The sequence below is a fragment of the Acanthopagrus latus genome, chromosome 6, assembly GCF_904848185.1.
Source record: "Acanthopagrus latus isolate v.2019 chromosome 6, fAcaLat1.1, whole genome shotgun sequence".
Classification (NCBI taxonomy): domain Eukaryota; kingdom Metazoa; phylum Chordata; class Actinopteri; order Spariformes; family Sparidae; genus Acanthopagrus; species Acanthopagrus latus.
The window spans coordinates 14,053,192-14,070,069 of record NC_051044.1 but is presented as its reverse complement, the minus strand read 5'-3'; the positions used below and the strand labels follow the sequence as shown (position 1 = coordinate 14,070,069).

The 16,878-nt window shown below is 39.5% G+C and overlaps 2 protein-coding genes across 2 annotated transcripts; both read right to left on the bottom strand.

Moving 5' to 3' along the window:
• Positions 1 to 1,064: 1,064 nt before the first annotated feature.
• Positions 1,065 to 10,017, bottom strand: LOC119021054 (twinfilin-2). Its single transcript, XM_037100997.1, has 9 exons — positions 9,602 to 10,017; positions 5,461 to 5,639; positions 4,330 to 4,425; positions 4,124 to 4,228; positions 3,772 to 3,786; positions 3,464 to 3,589; positions 3,219 to 3,369; positions 2,097 to 2,218; positions 1,065 to 1,754 (listed from the first exon to the last, which is right to left on the bottom strand). Exons 1-9 carry the CDS (start codon positions 9,696 to 9,698, stop codon positions 1,587 to 1,589), a joined length of 1,059 nt encoding a protein of 352 aa, XP_036956892.1. The 5' UTR covers positions 9,699 to 10,017; the 3' UTR covers positions 1,065 to 1,586.
• A 1,985-nt stretch (positions 10,018 to 12,002) lies between these two features.
• wdr82 (WD repeat domain 82) lies at positions 12,003 to 16,707 on the bottom strand. The gene is made up of 9 exons (XM_037101000.1): positions 16,358 to 16,707; positions 15,298 to 15,395; positions 14,468 to 14,534; positions 14,270 to 14,369; positions 14,035 to 14,151; positions 13,761 to 13,916; positions 13,311 to 13,380; positions 13,002 to 13,144; positions 12,003 to 12,228 (listed from the first exon to the last, which is right to left on the bottom strand). The coding sequence occupies exons 1-9, from the start codon at positions 16,516 to 16,518 to the stop codon at positions 12,199 to 12,201; spliced, it is 942 nt and encodes a 313-aa protein (XP_036956895.1). The 5' UTR covers positions 16,519 to 16,707; the 3' UTR covers positions 12,003 to 12,198.
• Between the last annotated feature and the right edge of the window lie 171 nt (positions 16,708 to 16,878).

Sequence of the window (16,878 nt, the reverse complement as noted above, 5' to 3'; positions counted from 1 at the left end):
CTGACTCAGCTTTACTAACATTTCAAGGGTTGGACCAGCTGAAATTGTTCCAACGTAGGCAAAAGTTACAACCTCAGTCTTACACGTATCTCTGAGTAGTTGTGAAGTCCTCCATGAAAATGTGGTTGGCATGGGGCATTATTTTGAAAGAGAGGAGAACTTGGAGCGAATTTTTTCCAGATTTAACATAAGACACTAACGTTATTGAATTGGCAAATAAATATATGGGGTTAGATAACTTTCTAATGAACAGCAAGCCAAATTACCATATGTCGGAAATAGATTAATTAAAAAAAAACAAAAAAAAACACACACAGTGAAAAGAAAACATGAAATGGCTCATGCAGCACAGTTGTCTCCAGAACTCCCGATACCTAAAGTGATTTAAAATCTTCACTGTAGCTACTGAGCTAAAAGCGTTAGCGTGCAACACGTCTAAAGTGGTTTGACAAGCTCGGCTTGCATTATAGAAAACACCTTAACTGTGATACTATTGAGCTTAAGGTTTCTTAGAAAACCAAGAACCTTAAGTATGACCAATTAGTTGATGACCCGACTAAAGGGTGAGCAGCCCTTTGACTTTGTGTGTGCACGCGATCCGTGCTAATCTCAAAGCTTTGACCTTTTGGTCCAATTCTTTGTAGACTGTGCACTTTTTAGAGGAGGATTATGAAGAGAACACGTTTACAAAGTCTGAACAGTCTGGTCTCACAACTGAGATAACCTCATGAAAAGCAAGCTTGTAATCGAGAATTGAAATGTGTTTGATGCCACAACCATGGTTTCCCATTCAAACGGAGTCACACTGGTCACAACTACGGCAGAATCGATTAGTATGCAGGTAAATCAACAGGGCAGCCTTTCAAACGCTGGAACCTCAACGCCTTGACAAGAGGATGTTGTTCACTGCAGTAGACGCCTGAAGCTGTTGGTCTAATTTAAAACCTCTATAATCAGATATGTAACTGTCTCATGTCCATCCTAACCATGTAGAATATTTACAGACATGTAACGGGAACTTTTTTCCATGCATTAAACACAGAAGCATACTGGACGCAAATACACAAACCTGTACCAAAGTGTAATACCACAGTATAAACAAGATTTTATTTAGAATTTCCTTTCATATGGTTTATTTCTTACAAACACTGTTGATACAAAACCTGTACTTGAGGCTAGACGTGAGGACTGAAACATCTGACGATGCATTAACAATTCAATGCAAGTCTATAATACCGTTAAGTCTGGAACAACCAGACAGATTAGCTTTACAATAACAAGGCCATCTGTCTGGTTTTCAGCCTCCGGACTCTTCTTTAAATAGAGGAAAATCGTCAATAAACAAATGACTTTTTTTCTTATACTTGTTATGTTTCCTTAGACATGTTTTTATATTTGTCCATGACATCTGTTTTGCCTTTGGGGGAGACAGATTAAAGATATTTCATCATGTTTTCTTTAAAAAGCACAATTGTTTCAGTACAAACAGCAGAGGAATCTATCACTGCGGCCGTTCCTCTGGGCCTGACGATGTGTTGGAAGGTCTGGGAAAGTCGTGAGGGCTGGAACTGAAAACATGTCTGCCTCTAGCTGTCCTGTTTGGTCTCTCCTGGCCCCTTAATGAGGCGCTTGTGTCCCCTTTTTCCTGCTGGGCCGCGGGGCTTCGCGAAGGCCTGTTTGTGGGCATGCTGCTTGGGATGGACCTCTTCATACAGAAACTCCGCCGTCAGTTCATCTCCGTCATCGATCTCCAGCTGCAAGTGAGGACAGAAATATAAGCATGCAATCCATTAGAAACCGTTTGATGTAGCCATGTAGACCCTGAGGAAGTGAGTCTTAATTCCTGCAACGCTCCACTCAGTATTTTTTCAATTAGCGACATTTTCTGTGTAAAATTCTGTGTTCCTTGAAGGTCTGAATGCTGTGAAAAGCCTTTCTGCACTACCAAGAACACAATTCACTAATTATGCTTTGTTAATTGATTTTTGTGCCTCAAACAGTACTATAGTGAGTCTAAAGACACTGAAAGATACCAGGGTCATGTCAGTGGTAACTACCCTGTTATGTGATAGTGTAACCATCTAGCCATCCATTACCTTTTTGGCAATTTCCAGGTGGTAGTCTTTCTCCACCTCCTCCAGCAGTCGACTCTTGCAGCTGGAATACAACATCCGCTCTTTAATGCTACAGCTGTATCCTGGCATGGAGTATATGAACACTGTAGAAGAAGAAGATAAAAGATTTTTTAAAGAGATCATATTATGCTAATTTGCAGGTTTGTACTTTTATTTGGGGATCCTAGTAGAATAGGTTTGCATCCTTTGACTTTACCAAAGTACATTATTTTTTTTTAGCTATACAGTGAGATATCTCGCCTGTGTTCAGTCTTTAATGAGAGTTGCACATGTGCATTCACTCAGGCGTGGACTTTGGGCTTTTTTACTTTGCAGACCTTTAACATGTGCAAAAATGCTTCACAGCACAATAAAGGAAAGGCAAAAACCTAAAAAGCATAATATGACCTCTTTTAGTAAATGTTTTCTTTGATATAGATCAGCGGTTTTGGCACTAAAATGATTTAAAGGGTGAAAAGGGGAACACAAAATGACCATGTGACATTTTTTTTTCTTGATACTTTCACCTCTTCAGATCAAAACAAACAGTCTGAAACTGGACACCACTGGATATTTTAAGACATTTTCCAGCCATGTTTGCATCGACTGTAACTGGATATTTTTTTTGTGAGAAGTCGTGACATCTCCAGCCCTGTTCGTGACGACCAAAGCAGGTATTTTAAGGGAAAACATGATCTTTTCCTTACCGCAACCAAGTGGTTGTTGTGCCTAAACCTAACCAGACCATAAGTCCGTCATAATATAAGAAACATTAAGTGTCAACATGTCTGTGGTTTCAAGAAATGTATGTTGATTGAACAAGCAACCTGTTCTGGAAACTAAACTGAATTAAAAACAAAACATAATTTGAAAAACCCACAAAACTTTGAAAATTCTGCTTCAAACTAAATAATGAGAGAAGGAAAATAAAGTCATGTGTAACAATCGCTTCAGTTTAAAGGGTTGCTAACTACTGATGATAGAAGAGGCACTACAGTTTTCTCTTAGTGCCTCTCTGTGTCTGTCGTCCAGATGTGCACCCCAGTGTTCGTGCGTGCACAGATATAAAAAAAAGATGCCTGTCAGAGACAATCAGTGACATACCGACAGATTCCAGGTAGTCTCCTTCGTGGGAGTGTTTGTAAAGGAAGAAGTGGTATCTGGGAGTGTCTTTGGGAACTCTGCGGGGCAAATCTCTTGTTTCTGTCGGGTTGGAGTGGACCAGCTCGATTGTCTCCTTCTCTACATCCAACCTCTGCAACAAAACGATAATCCACGGTATACAAAATGTTCAGTTCTCTCATAGGAGACGTCTTATACATCAGTGCTCATAGTTGAAGATGGCTCACCAGCTGTATGTAGTTGATGCGTTTTTGGGCAAGTTGCTGCAGGGCTCTCTTGGCTGTCTCCTGCAGAGGGAAAGCGAGGCCCTGAAGTGTCTGGTGCTTATTCTCCACGCTGATCTCCGTCTTCACCTGCAGGGGGCAACAAGCAAACACAAGATCCACAAAGGGTTCAAGAAGATAGCTTGAATTTTTTAACATGTATTTAAAAAATAGCACTTATTACACCAAATAGGTTTTTTTTCCCTGTTCTTTCCCCTTTCACCTCTCATCCACATCCATATCAGATATACAGAAAAACAGTTTGAACATACCTGTTTAACCCGGCCCTGAAAAAGCAATCACAACAAAATGTTACATGTCAAATACAGGTAGTTATATTAAAGACACAAGTAGAGCTGTAACTAATCATCATTTTCCTTAATGAATTATCTGCCGACTGTTAAAGATTTATCACTGAGTCGAAAAAAACTAAAACTCCTCATTCACCATCATAACAGACAAAGAAAGGCAGCGAATCCTTACATTTAAGATGTTGAAACTAGCAAGCGATTGACATGTTTCACTTAGAAAATGATTAATCAGTTATCAAAACAGTTGGCGATTAATCGTTAACAGCTCTTGACCTCGGCGCATGCAACGATGACAACACTGTTGACCTCTCACCTCGGTGATTTTGATCCTCTGGAGCTCCTGCTCAGCTAATGTGAGCGGGGCGGGACCTGAGCAGGACGACACATGACACTGGTAGCCGATCAAACATACGTCCTCCTGGTGTTGGAAGCAAAACAAGAGGAGGCACAGGACAAACACCTTTGAGACACCTCATCTCAGCAAATAGACAGTCATCATGAATTAAAATTGTTTCTGACCTCAGCTGTGCCAAACATCTCGTATTTCACATGCCCACCACCAAACTCTTTCTTCACTGTGGCACGAGTGGCAGCGTACAACATCTTCTGTTTCACCTGAAACAGTCAGAGAGGAAAACAGACAGGTAACAACTCTGTAAGGACACTCCCACACAGTTTAGAAGCCAGCCAACTCCCCTCCAGTTGGAACTGAGAGAGTCTCTTGGGTGAGAGGTGAAACGTCTTCACGAAACTGAAATAAGTCCAGTTGCCTACGATACGGCACATAGATTTACCACGATCTGGGTGCCTGAGAACCTTCATCATGCACTGTTTTTATCGTGTTGATGTCAAAGTGAAGTTAAGATAAGTGTAATTACCCTGATGTCACCGGGGTTGTGACGCTCAATTATCTCGGCCCAGCTACAAGTGAAAGCCTGTGTCACATTCACCAGGCAGGCAGGGTCTCATGAAAGATGCTATTGAGTTGCATTATGGAAAATGTAGGATGCAGCCTTGTTGGCACATGGGTCTTGACCCATTTGAGGACTAAGATAGGCTTCTTGAACTGGCAATAGACAACTGAAAAATGACACCATCCACGTATAGATCGGCCCATTATAAACCTCGCAGTGTGACAGTGGCACCAGCAGTTATGTCCCAGGGAAACGCTGTTTCCATTTTAAGTTAGGTTGCTTCTTATGAGATTATGGCTCTTGTAGGCATTTAACCTTAAAACTCATATTTACACATAAAACACATATTTGATCATTTTTGTGATTAGTGACTTTTTGATTATATAAACACTGGAAAGGGGAGACTTTTTTTTGAGTGTTCACAGTGTACATGGATTATTCTGGTTCTGACAAGCAGATCAGAATTTTATTCAATATTTGTGTTTTTTTATTATATTGATCAATACAAGAGATCATCAGTGTGCAGAATTTTTGTGCCCTTAAAAAAAGAGAAAAAAAAACCAACAACCACGAGACTAGGGGACTAAAAGTCAGGATACTGAATCCAAACTGCTCACACATACACTTTACATACACTTTGAAATTGTGTAAATCTCAGGTTTTCACTTGTCAACATTACTGTGTTTATGTTGCTTCAGTGTAATGTGCACAATAAAGAATATGTGGTAGGACATACTGGGGACTGGTCAGGAGACCATGATATGAAGATCCACTCGTAGCCCTGTGCATTCTGGGAGTCGAGGCGGTACAGGATGTAGCAGGGCTCCTGGTCGTCCAGGAGAGGAAGCAAGAAGTGATCATAATCCTGGTCCCAGCTTTTTTCAGGCTCTCTGTAGGCCCCCAGCACCAGCTGCTCTGAAAATCAGACCAGTACTCGTCACATACCTTAACCCCCCTTTATGTAGCGCGCCCTTTACAGAGCACATTGACACATACAGGAGCAGTTAGATGATACTTCAGTCTGCAGTCAGAGGCAGTGATGATTTACAATTGGAGGATTGTTTTATTATGAAGGCAGGTGCATGCTATTAAAGATGATGTAAAGTTAAGCTTATTCATATATGTGTTAATTACATATTAAATGACCATAACATGCTGCAGTGGAATGGTCCCTTCAGGTAACAAATTGACATTCATTTGAAATAGTTTGTTTGTTGTACAAGATATTCTTCTAAAGTCACATTGATTTAGTCTTATTTATATAAATCACTCTTGGACATGTTCAGGTTACTTTCCGTTTTTTCTTTTCAACCTCATGCACAATCTCTGACAAGTCTTTAATACCAAAATGGAAAAAATTACATTACAACGGAATGTGAAGAAACACCAGCGTTGATGCCGAGTCAAGGACGCCTCTGAGCTGCACTGCAGAGACATCTCCTGAAGTTGACGAGTTGTTAACCAGCGCGCCCAGTATGTCCCGTTATTTCCAACTTTGTACCTCAAGTCAGCTTAGGGTTGCTAACTGCACAGCTAACTGAGCTAACAGGCTAATGGCAGTAGCCACAGACCATGAGTAACGTTTGTAGCAGCTGGAGGTTATTATGGTCACATGCTGCCCCACAACAGGTGACCAATTCTTACATATTGCGCCTTTAAGCACAGTATTATGGTTAGGCTTAGCACAGTATAAACAACAGTTGTTTATATTCATGTGGCGGCATGTAAACACAAACATAATCTCACAACTTGGTCCACATTGTCAAAACACACTGAAAAAAAACAGTAATTTACCCATGTCTTTTAGTTTTGGTTAACAGGGACTCGTTTATAGCCGTGTCTATAAAACGTAAGTGGCTGAAATTCACTACAAAACACATGAAAGTGAAAAATCAATGCTAATATGAATATGAAAATATGAATCATTATGAAGTCATCAGTGACTGTGTTGAATGTAACAGTTCTTAAATTATTTCCGGTAAATCCTCTCAGCAGTCCCATGCCTATCACACCCGTCCATAAAACAAACAAAACATCCATAATTCATGTCGGCCGAGGACTTTTACACTGTAGCAAGTGGAGGCAGCACCAGTGCCTGTCTGTGGCTATGGTCTGTGGGCAACACAAAATGAATGTTCAGTGAGGCTATAACTCATCAAAACCAGGGTTTAGTCTAATCTTTAGGATAAACAAGACAAGATTCAGGATTTGGGACAACCGATTGTAAATCAGGATGGGATTCCTGCTCAGCCTTCAGTCCAGTCATAATGTGATTAGGCAGAAAAGCAGCAAATCTTCATGTTTGATAAAATAGAACTGGAGAATGTTTGGCATTTCTTTGGTTTGTTATTCAAATATTTGTCAGCCAAAATGATTTTTTAAATTATGTAATATTTAATTTCCAATAATAAAAAACAAACAATGATTATGATTAATAAAAATGGGTGACTTTCACTTTTACCAGGTAACGTTTTTAAATGCTATCTTTACTTTAATTCGAGTCTGACTTGTGGGTAATTTTAACAACACTGTGGATTGACTGGTTGTCTCAGCTGCATGGTCGACCATCAGCAGATTCTCAGTTCTCACCACTTCACATGCAAACACACTGAAATAAAGTCAGTCAGAAAACTTAGCGGAGAGGTGGCACTGTTTTCTCTCTATGTTTAATCCATGCTCTGTGGGAGAAAAAGCCAGAAAAACCTCTGAGTTAAAAATATTAAAAGTTTCAGCAGCCAGGCTTAATGAAATACACAAAACACACTAAAGTCTGCTGTCCTTGTGGGGTGCAGGGGGATTTCCCGACGGTCTCTTGGGGCATGATGCTATTCTGAGGCCCAACACATTCCAGCTCTGTACACACACATACTTTCCATTTGCCATTTTCTCTTTATAAGCTAATGTTAGTATAAAAACTTCATGTAATTTCCTTACTTAAGCTGTTGTGTTGTGTTGTCGTTTTTTTTAACTCAAGATTAAAACAAAGAAATAAATCACCAGACGAATGCTCTCAGGAGACAGGATGGCGAAAGGAAACTGAGTAGTAAACCAAGCCAATGGTGATGAAACCACCAAAGATCTTGTTACCCTTTTGACATTGGGACGAACATGAGTGTCACCGGGCAGCAGGCGACCGACCGTGTCAAGTCACATGCGGCTCAAAATAGCCGAGTGACGCTCTGGAGGATCACAGCGCTTCAGTTGGGAAGTTAAACAGAGAGCCTGTCTCTGTAGCACCAGGCTCGTCTCTGTTGACATCAGCACACCGAATATCTCATTCTGCAAAGATAGCCCCCCAAAAGTCCCAGAATGCAGCAGTCACGAATCAGATTACAGCTGGTCATTTACCCAAACAGGATATAAACACCTCATGAACACATCAGTCCACCTCCATCATGTGCCGAGGCCTGTTGCCTCACTGACCAGTGTTTCACAGATGACACGTCCGCTCTCACACCGCTGACGCAGTCGTTTTTTCCTAGAGGTTAGACAAAGTCCTCAGCAGCTGGGCATCTTTGGCTCTTTTTGTGACCCCCTCACCTCAAGTCAGATGTTACATGTGACCCAATTCTTATTCAGGTCAAGCAATCTGAGAATTGAAAATGAGTCTTCAGTGAAGCTTCCAAAAAATGTTTTACGAGATTTGTGGATTTTTTAAAAAGTTTAGAAGTTTTTTCTAATCCAAACAAAGACATTAGAGGGTGTCCTGTCACTGTCTACTAACAGGTTAGGCTGAGAATTAGGGAGAAGAGTGGTACTATCAGATACGCATGTACGCAGACACGCAAGTAAATCTAAATGGAAATGGAGTGTTTCAAAACCGAAGAATAAAAAAAGAAGCTTGCAGAGTTTAGTGTTGACCTCCTAGATTCATCTTATAACAGACTGTGAGGGTCCCGACCTCAAGACAACACACTTTTATCATAGTTAACGTGTCTAGATCACGATCGTTGTTTTTAAACTTGTTTCTTGATTTTAGGTGGCCTGGGACTACACATGAAAACCAGTCTCTTGGCTTATTCTGGCATGTCTACTGTAATGGTGATTAATACACACTGCCCCTGACAAATAAACTGAATAAAAATGGAGGACTGGAAACCACAGGTGTATAAAACAAAGAGTTTCCAGCTCGTAAAGAACAAACAACATGGATGGTATGGAAAGTATGTCAGCCACACAGGGTTTTAGGTCTCCAACCTGGGAGGCAGGACCCCTCAGAGAGTCCAAAGAATATCTGAGGGGTCACCAAATGATCAAATGGACAGTTCACGTAAAATGTATAATTCAAACACAAAACAATTTTTTTTGTTGTTGTTATAATTTTTTTACTGGGTACTTTCACCTCTTCAGACCTCTAAAAATCCTTTAAATGAAACAGTTCAAAAAGGACAGACCTCTCATTGGCTGAACTATTCACAACAAATGTCCACACAAAGACTATACCATGTTATTAGTGGTCACAGACATTGTTCCATTTCATGCAACACCATCTTAGTTGTCACCATCCAAACACACTGGCAACAAAAGATGCATCATCACGTCAGGTTGTCTGTTTCCAGATGATGACTTGTTGAGTGTCGATTTGTGATATGTAAAGCTCTGGTGTCAGCTGTCCAACAGATTGTGTAAGTTGTTTATTTGTTTAGATTTATACCAATCCACTCATCACACAATACTAATGAAACAAACATTAAGCACTTTAAAACACTCAACAGTTCACCAAGTGGGAGTTTTTTTTTCACCTCTTCAGGCTTCTAAAAGAAATAAATCATTTCAAAAAAAATGAACATAGTTTAAAAAGTTTTGAACAGTTTTCCAATTGGTCCATAATGTCAAACTCATCCCTGCTCCACCATGCACTGTCTTAGGTCACTCACCATCTTGGATGCGCACCTTGATGAGGCGCACTGCTCCACCTTTTGCCCGGGCCAGGAACTCCCTGAGCTCTGGTGTCACAACCAGTGCGAGAAACATGGCGGGTCAGCAGTCTCTTCCTCCCGCCAGGCGCTGTAGCTGGGGAGTTGCGAGACAGGGGGGGAAGAAATAGGAAAGATCCGTGCTCTGCAGCACCAGGCCCAAATATTCAGTCCAGTCAAGAGACACTTAAGTCCAAAATTGAAGAAGACTGTTGAAGATACTCCTTCACTTCACAGATTCTGAATGCTGAAGAGGATCGCAGAGTGTGTCTGGACTCGTTGAGAGTGTGACGGTATGAGAGGGGACATCGCTCAAGTAACTGGGACAGTATCATGTGCACACAGTGAGGGAACCTGATCACCTCTCTCCCAAATTTAGCTCCCACTGGCAGAGTATCTGGCCCTGTGCACTGGCCTGTGAAACCCCCCCTCCTCACCTCAGACCCAGAACTACAGTGGAGCTGTGACCTGGAGACCCAATAACCAACTTCTGAGCCAAGAACTCAGATGTATTGTCACAAGAAAGATTCTGTTTGTTTCACAACTGACACACTCATCTTCTCATTTGAATTTTACTAATATTAAAATATTCTTGTGTGTAAGAATTTTGGCTGAGGGGGGGAAAACAGCAAGGAAGCTGTTTCATCTGATTTAAAGATGCAACATGTTGGAGAACTTTTAACAAGAGAAAGATTTTTGTTATGCCTAAACAAACTGAATAAATAAACTCATTCATTTTCATGACTGAATAAACATACTGACCTTAAAGGGCAACACAATGTCATACTGTTTTACTTGTGGCGGACCCTGCCACCTGTGTAGCTTCAAACAATGTTGTGGGGACCTTCTTTTCCTCTGACAACATCTTGTTTATTCACCTATGGAAATGATAAATATTTCTGAGTTTGTTTTATTACTTCATTAATATTGTAAATATTACAATTCAAAATTTTAATCTACGTAGTGCCCCTGTAAAAATAAATAAATAATAAGATCAAGGGAGCACACTGTTTTGGAAAGTTTACACAACTCAAGTCTAGCCACGTGTGACAGCTGTGACGCTCAACAGCTTGTGTAAGATGTTTTTGATGTCGTCAATCACCTGTCAGTGCTGACAGCGTTTACACAATCTGATCCACATATGTAACACTGACATTTTGGCTTTCTAATAGCTCCAGCTTTAAATTATACAATAACTACAAGTCAACATCAACCACAATTAACAACATTCAAAAATGAAAGACATATAACTTAACTGTATAAATCTAAATACTGAACTGTAAAATAACTAGTAAAAGTATATATAATTTAAAAACAAAACAAAACCTAGGTATCATTTTTAAATTAACGTAATCCTGAAAATGAATTGTACAGTTGTAAATATGAAAATACTGTAAATATTTTCCCAAATATCAGAATACTTTATTAATCCCCAGGGGGGAATCCTGTAATAACTTGTAATGAGAACAGAACTCAGTTGAGCACATGCCTCCACCAAGGCCAAACAGTCCCATCTAACTCAATCAAGCCTAATTCAATATCAAAGAAGACATATTTAGATCCGCCAGATCATGATTTTTATTTGCAGCCACCTTAATATACCTGATACTTTTCATTAAGATCCATGCATCAATCCCTGAGAAATTATTAACACCGTAAATAAGAAAAACATTCCTGGATCTTTATCTGAATCACGCCAAAAGTTATCCATTCTGGGTTGAGACCCATCCTCCATCCACATCTTGTGGAAATCTGATGAGTGTTTTTTGTGTAATCCTGCAGACAAATCAACCAACAAACAACCAGACATGGTCAAAACATCCCCTCCTTAGCAAGTTGACAAGATCAATCGGAGCATGTTGCTTTGCAAAAATTACACAACTTACTTTTTAAATGCATGACAGCTGTGACGCTCAACAGATTGTGTAATATGTTTTTGATGTCAACAATCACCTGTCAGTGCTGAAAGCGTTTTACACAATCTCAGAGCGGCAATTCAAACCTGACATCTGGGGTTTCTAACAACTTCTGCTTTATTTTATACAGCAATTCTGAGATTAATCATAATAGCCAAACCTCAAAATAATCCAGATTTAAGAATAATAAAACATCTGATTGAACTGTCTATAGAAATGACAATTATGATGATTTTATGATGATTATTATGATTTTTTCCCACTGATGGCAAAGTGAATTGGGACAAAAAGAAAATGCAGCTCAGTAAGCTTGGATGGATTGATTTGTTAAAAAAAACAAAATCAAAATAAAATAATAAAATCAAGTTAAATCAGATAGACATGTCTTGGAACATTGGCTTGGATTGTGTTGGAATATGCACAGTGCAATAATAAAGTCGACAAAATCAACATCTTTACAAAGAAAAAGTTTAATTTTAAATAGAAATATAAAAAAGAATAGACAAAGTATCTATTTCTGCAGACTACTTATTTACAATTTGAGCTGAATAGGCTGCACTTCCTGTAGAAATTGACAGAGCTGGCTGTGCTGCCCCCTGCTGGTCACTTCAGCCTTCAACAAAGGCCTTCACTATGCTGTCATCAGTCGTCGATGGTGGGGAGCCAGAACGCCTGACAGATGAGAGAGCAAATCATCCAGTCACATTAGAACATTTTGTGTTTAATTGCGTGTGTGTGTGTGTGCGTGTGTGGTCCATAAAGATGAGCCCTCCCTCTAACAGTGTTATCAAGTGTGTACAGTTTTAGAATTGAGTCACTGTGACTATCAAGGGTGTTATGAGTTACAGAATAACAAACCAGTGCAATAATAATAATTGTATTCTTAGTAATACTAAGTCCATGACAGGCTTGGTTCAGTGATATCACGTTTCACATGAAGGTTACTAAAATCATATGAAATAACTGAGTTAAACTACCAGGAATATATTTTTGTAAGCCTTTTCAATAAGGAGTACAACTTAAGAACTTTTCATCCACTTTCAAGGTACCTAAAATTAAAACGTCCTGACCTTTGGAGCCTTTACCATCATATCTAGATTGTTACTATAAATATGTCTGTGTAAAATTAATTGTTTTGAATGAATTCCTTTAAACCTACAGCCATCATTTTCTGTATTTTACCATCTGTTCATTTTAACTTTGATTTGGGAAACAAATGTGATGAGCAGATTGTGTCCTTTCAAAAATTACAACATTCTTAAAATAAATGGTGGTGTTGATGAAAGACCAGATTATGTTTGAAAGCAAGCATTGTTCGAGGAGTACAGTCAAAATCAAGCATACTCCGAACACTGAAAACACAACGGTTACACTTGAACTTTGCCCAAACTTCCGAGACTTCATATAAATCATGTCTTTTAGTCCACACTGCTGCTCTTACTGACCATGTTGGAGCAGGCGCTTGCAAACGTCATGAACTTGGGGTTGAATTGGAGGCAGGTTATTGGTCCTGTGTGCTTCCCATCTAATAAAGCCACCTTCATGCCGCTCTCTGCGTTCCAAACATGGATCTTTCCGTCCTCAGAGCCTGAAATATAATGGACAAACAAATAATGGACATTTGATGACAACGTGACTGTGACTCTTGGGACTTGTGATAAATTCACAATTTTGATGTGATAAACGCCAGCTATGTATGGATCTATTTTAAACACAAGGTCAGCAACTAGAGAGAAAGAGCCATCTTAACTTACCAATCATAACGAACTGAGAATCCGGGGTAAATGAGGCCTCCAGCGTTACACCTTTACTGTTGTTGTAGCCCTGTGGGTAAATAAACAACAGTAACCATGAGGAACTATTTTGTGAACATTAGGATCAAAACAGCGAACAGTTTGTTGGGAAGGACAACAATATTTGCAACAGCCAAATGCTGGTAAAGTATGCAAGTTGATCATTCACCAGACAAAAAAAAAAAAAAATCTAAGGTCTTCATCAAGGTACTCTAGCTATTACTGCTCTCTGGTAGTGGGGCAAAGAGGCACTGAGATGGCACACAAGAACGTACATAAGGTAATTATTCACAAGGTCTAATTTTTCAGGATGTTTTCTGTCGAGTTTAGTCACAGAGTGGACATGATTTGACTATAAATGTTTTCCGAACATTTCTAATTTCTGCACGTGCATGATGAGTTATCTCTTACCCCAAAGTTATGCAGTACAGCGCCCTTAAAGGCATCCAGGATGCGAAGGGTTCCGCCATTCGTAGAAAGAAGAATGAGTTTCCCGTCGTTGCTGAACTTGAGTCCTGTCCACTCACACGTTCGGTCATACTGAAGCTTGAAGGTTGCAAATGGACCCTGGCGGCAAAAGCAATCATGAATATTTTGCTTCAATTAACTTTGACCCTTTTACTTTGATGGGAGACAAAAAAAAACAACATAAACTGTCACTTTCTTACACACAAACACTTCTTACCTTATCAAACGACCGCAGATCATAAAGTTTAACCATCTCTGAATTTATTCCAGCAGCAAAAATGAGACCTTCTGGATCAAAGGAGCACACTGGCTTCCCCTGAAGGTGCATCAGACCCTAAAGTTTACAGATGACAAGAGAAGGTCAGTATTGGTTCAATCCCACTTCTGCAATTCACATGCAAGTGCAACACCAATGGATACTCACTAAATCATAAATAACACAAGGCTCTCACCTGGCAGTTAGGTGACCGCAGATCCCACAGCCTGATAGTTTTATCTAATGAGCCAGAAATAAATGTGTCGTCCACGGGAGACATGGAAAGAGATGTCACTCTGATCAAAAACAAAAAAGGACAAAATGAGAACACATGAACTTTTAACTCAAGATTAACAACAAAGTGCAGACAGACCAGAATGAATTCAGTTCTCACCTTTTGTTATGTCCAGGAAAGTAGCGGATGTATTTGTTGTCATGAAGTGACAGGTACCGGATTGTGTCTTCAAGAACAATAACAAAATTACTACCATGTCAAACATCTAACTTGACCAGCAACAGCATGACACAAGCTCACACCCAAACATGAAACTGATTACAGGCAGGTCTGATGATTTGACTGAACCTTGGGCAAGGCAGTCACTTGTACAGTTAGCTCCTGTATGGGGCAGAATCACAGACCCTCAAACTGTACAAACAACTACCTCAGACCAAAGTGAGCAGTGATCCTGCAGCAGTCCGCGGGAGTACGGCATCCTGTAAACATCAACCACTGGCGAGTGTCTTAACAGTTGACACTAAAACAGATGCAATTGATAAGTAATTTCTTCTCCTGCAGTCCAGTGAAGTGACTCAACTGTTTAAATGCATTCATAGCTCTAGCTGAGTGAAATGCTGAAAAAATACCCCTAAATGTTGGGTCTTATATCCATTTTATTAATATCATATTCTAAATATTCTATGGCATAAGACTGTATGACAAAATACTAGTTGTGATCACTTAATGCTAGTTACAAAAGAAAAATTCTATAAAAAAGGATAGTAAATAATACTACTTGCAACACTATTATAAAATATTTTGAGTGTGGAGGATGAACTGAGGAGAATCACAGCCCGAGGAGAAGCTGCACTTTAGACATAAAAATATTTGATTCCTTGATGAAATTTTTGATATGTGATATAACACAATCGTAACTGAGAGCTAAAACTGAAACTTCCTCATATTACAAACAAAAACCAACAACAAGTATTCATGCATAAACATACCATCAATTTTGTTGGAACTGTAGACCACAGTGTTTGCAGCATGTGTGTACCTAATCAGATCCACTCCATACTTTTTACTGTAGAGAGTCCTCTTTGGTCTGCCATCATCAGGTTACATAAGGGGAGAAAAAGAGAGTCAATGAGCATTGGAACTACTAAAAGATATTAATCTGTGATGAAAATAATTGAGCCATTTTTTAATAGTTACTTGGCAAAAATACAGAACAAAATCCAGGATACTGCCTCAGAGCAGAGGTACTTCCTTGAATACTTTATTGATTAATGGCTGCTGATCAGCAATTTTAAGACAGTAATTTCAGCTGTGAAACAGATAAATGCTGATCGTTTTCTGTAGGCCTGCACCTAGCAATTTGTTTAATTACTGGATTCCGCTTTATTCATTGCTTGATTGTTTGGTCATGTTTGCTCTAAATTCGTCATTCTTAAATACCTTATGCTGTCCATTCACCTCTAACATTTTAAGATACTCAATTTACCTGATATATATTAGTATAAAACGGATCAAATGTTCACATTTGAGACTCTGGAAGCAGCAAATGTTTGTTATTTTTTGACATATAATTGAATAAGACGGTTAATAACTTAGCAAATTATCAGAAATAGTTGGTTATTCTTCGTCTGTGGATGAGCTACTCATTTGAGCCCTATGAAATCTGAACGTTTCATTTTCATACATATTTATACTTTTATTATATACAAGTTGGAGGCAGCTCTTTTCCACCAACAGACGTTATAATCAACTCATAAACAGCTAATACTAGCTAACTTACTTGTGAAGTTACAGCTCTCTACAGCAAATTTAAGTGATTATGCATTAGTTCGGATAATACAATACACATTGCATGACTGGGACACAGGAAACAGACGGGATCAATTTTGCAGGTGTTTCCAAACTGCATGCACATACATGAATTTCACATCTCATACAATCGCAGCAGAGTATCATCGCAGTGCTGCAGGCCTCGCTAGCTAGCTAGCTAGCATAGCAAGTAGATATCGTCAAAAACAAAAGCGTATAAACGACAAAAAACGCTCTTACTTTCCCTCTTGGCAGTCGTATAAGACTAATGAGTCGTCGTCGCTGCTGGAAATAATCGTTTCTCCGTTTGAACTGAAATCGAAACAATTAATTTTGTCTGAGTTCTCTCGGAACACCTTAGCAACTCTGAAGCTCCGCAGCACATTGTCCGTCAGCTTCATGGTGGCCTCTGTGTCTGAGGGGAAGCAGGCCCTCGTTTTACTTTGATTCGACGTACAGAAATCGCTTAATTCGTATAATATATATATGTATGAACTGTAATGGTGCTAACAGTTATTTTTTTAAGAAGTACAGTTCAAAAGCAGCGACGAAAGCCCGCCTGTAATACTTCTGATTCACGGTAGTATGGAGGGAGGGAAAAGCACCGCCTTCACAACGGCGGTGACGCGCATTATTCATCGTCCTGGACGCGCATTTGTCAGAGATCACATGATATGGTAGTTATCGCGAGAGTTGCACCTTTGCCACAATAATAAAGTCAAAGGGAGGTCAAAAATATGAAATAAGATGGATAATGGTAT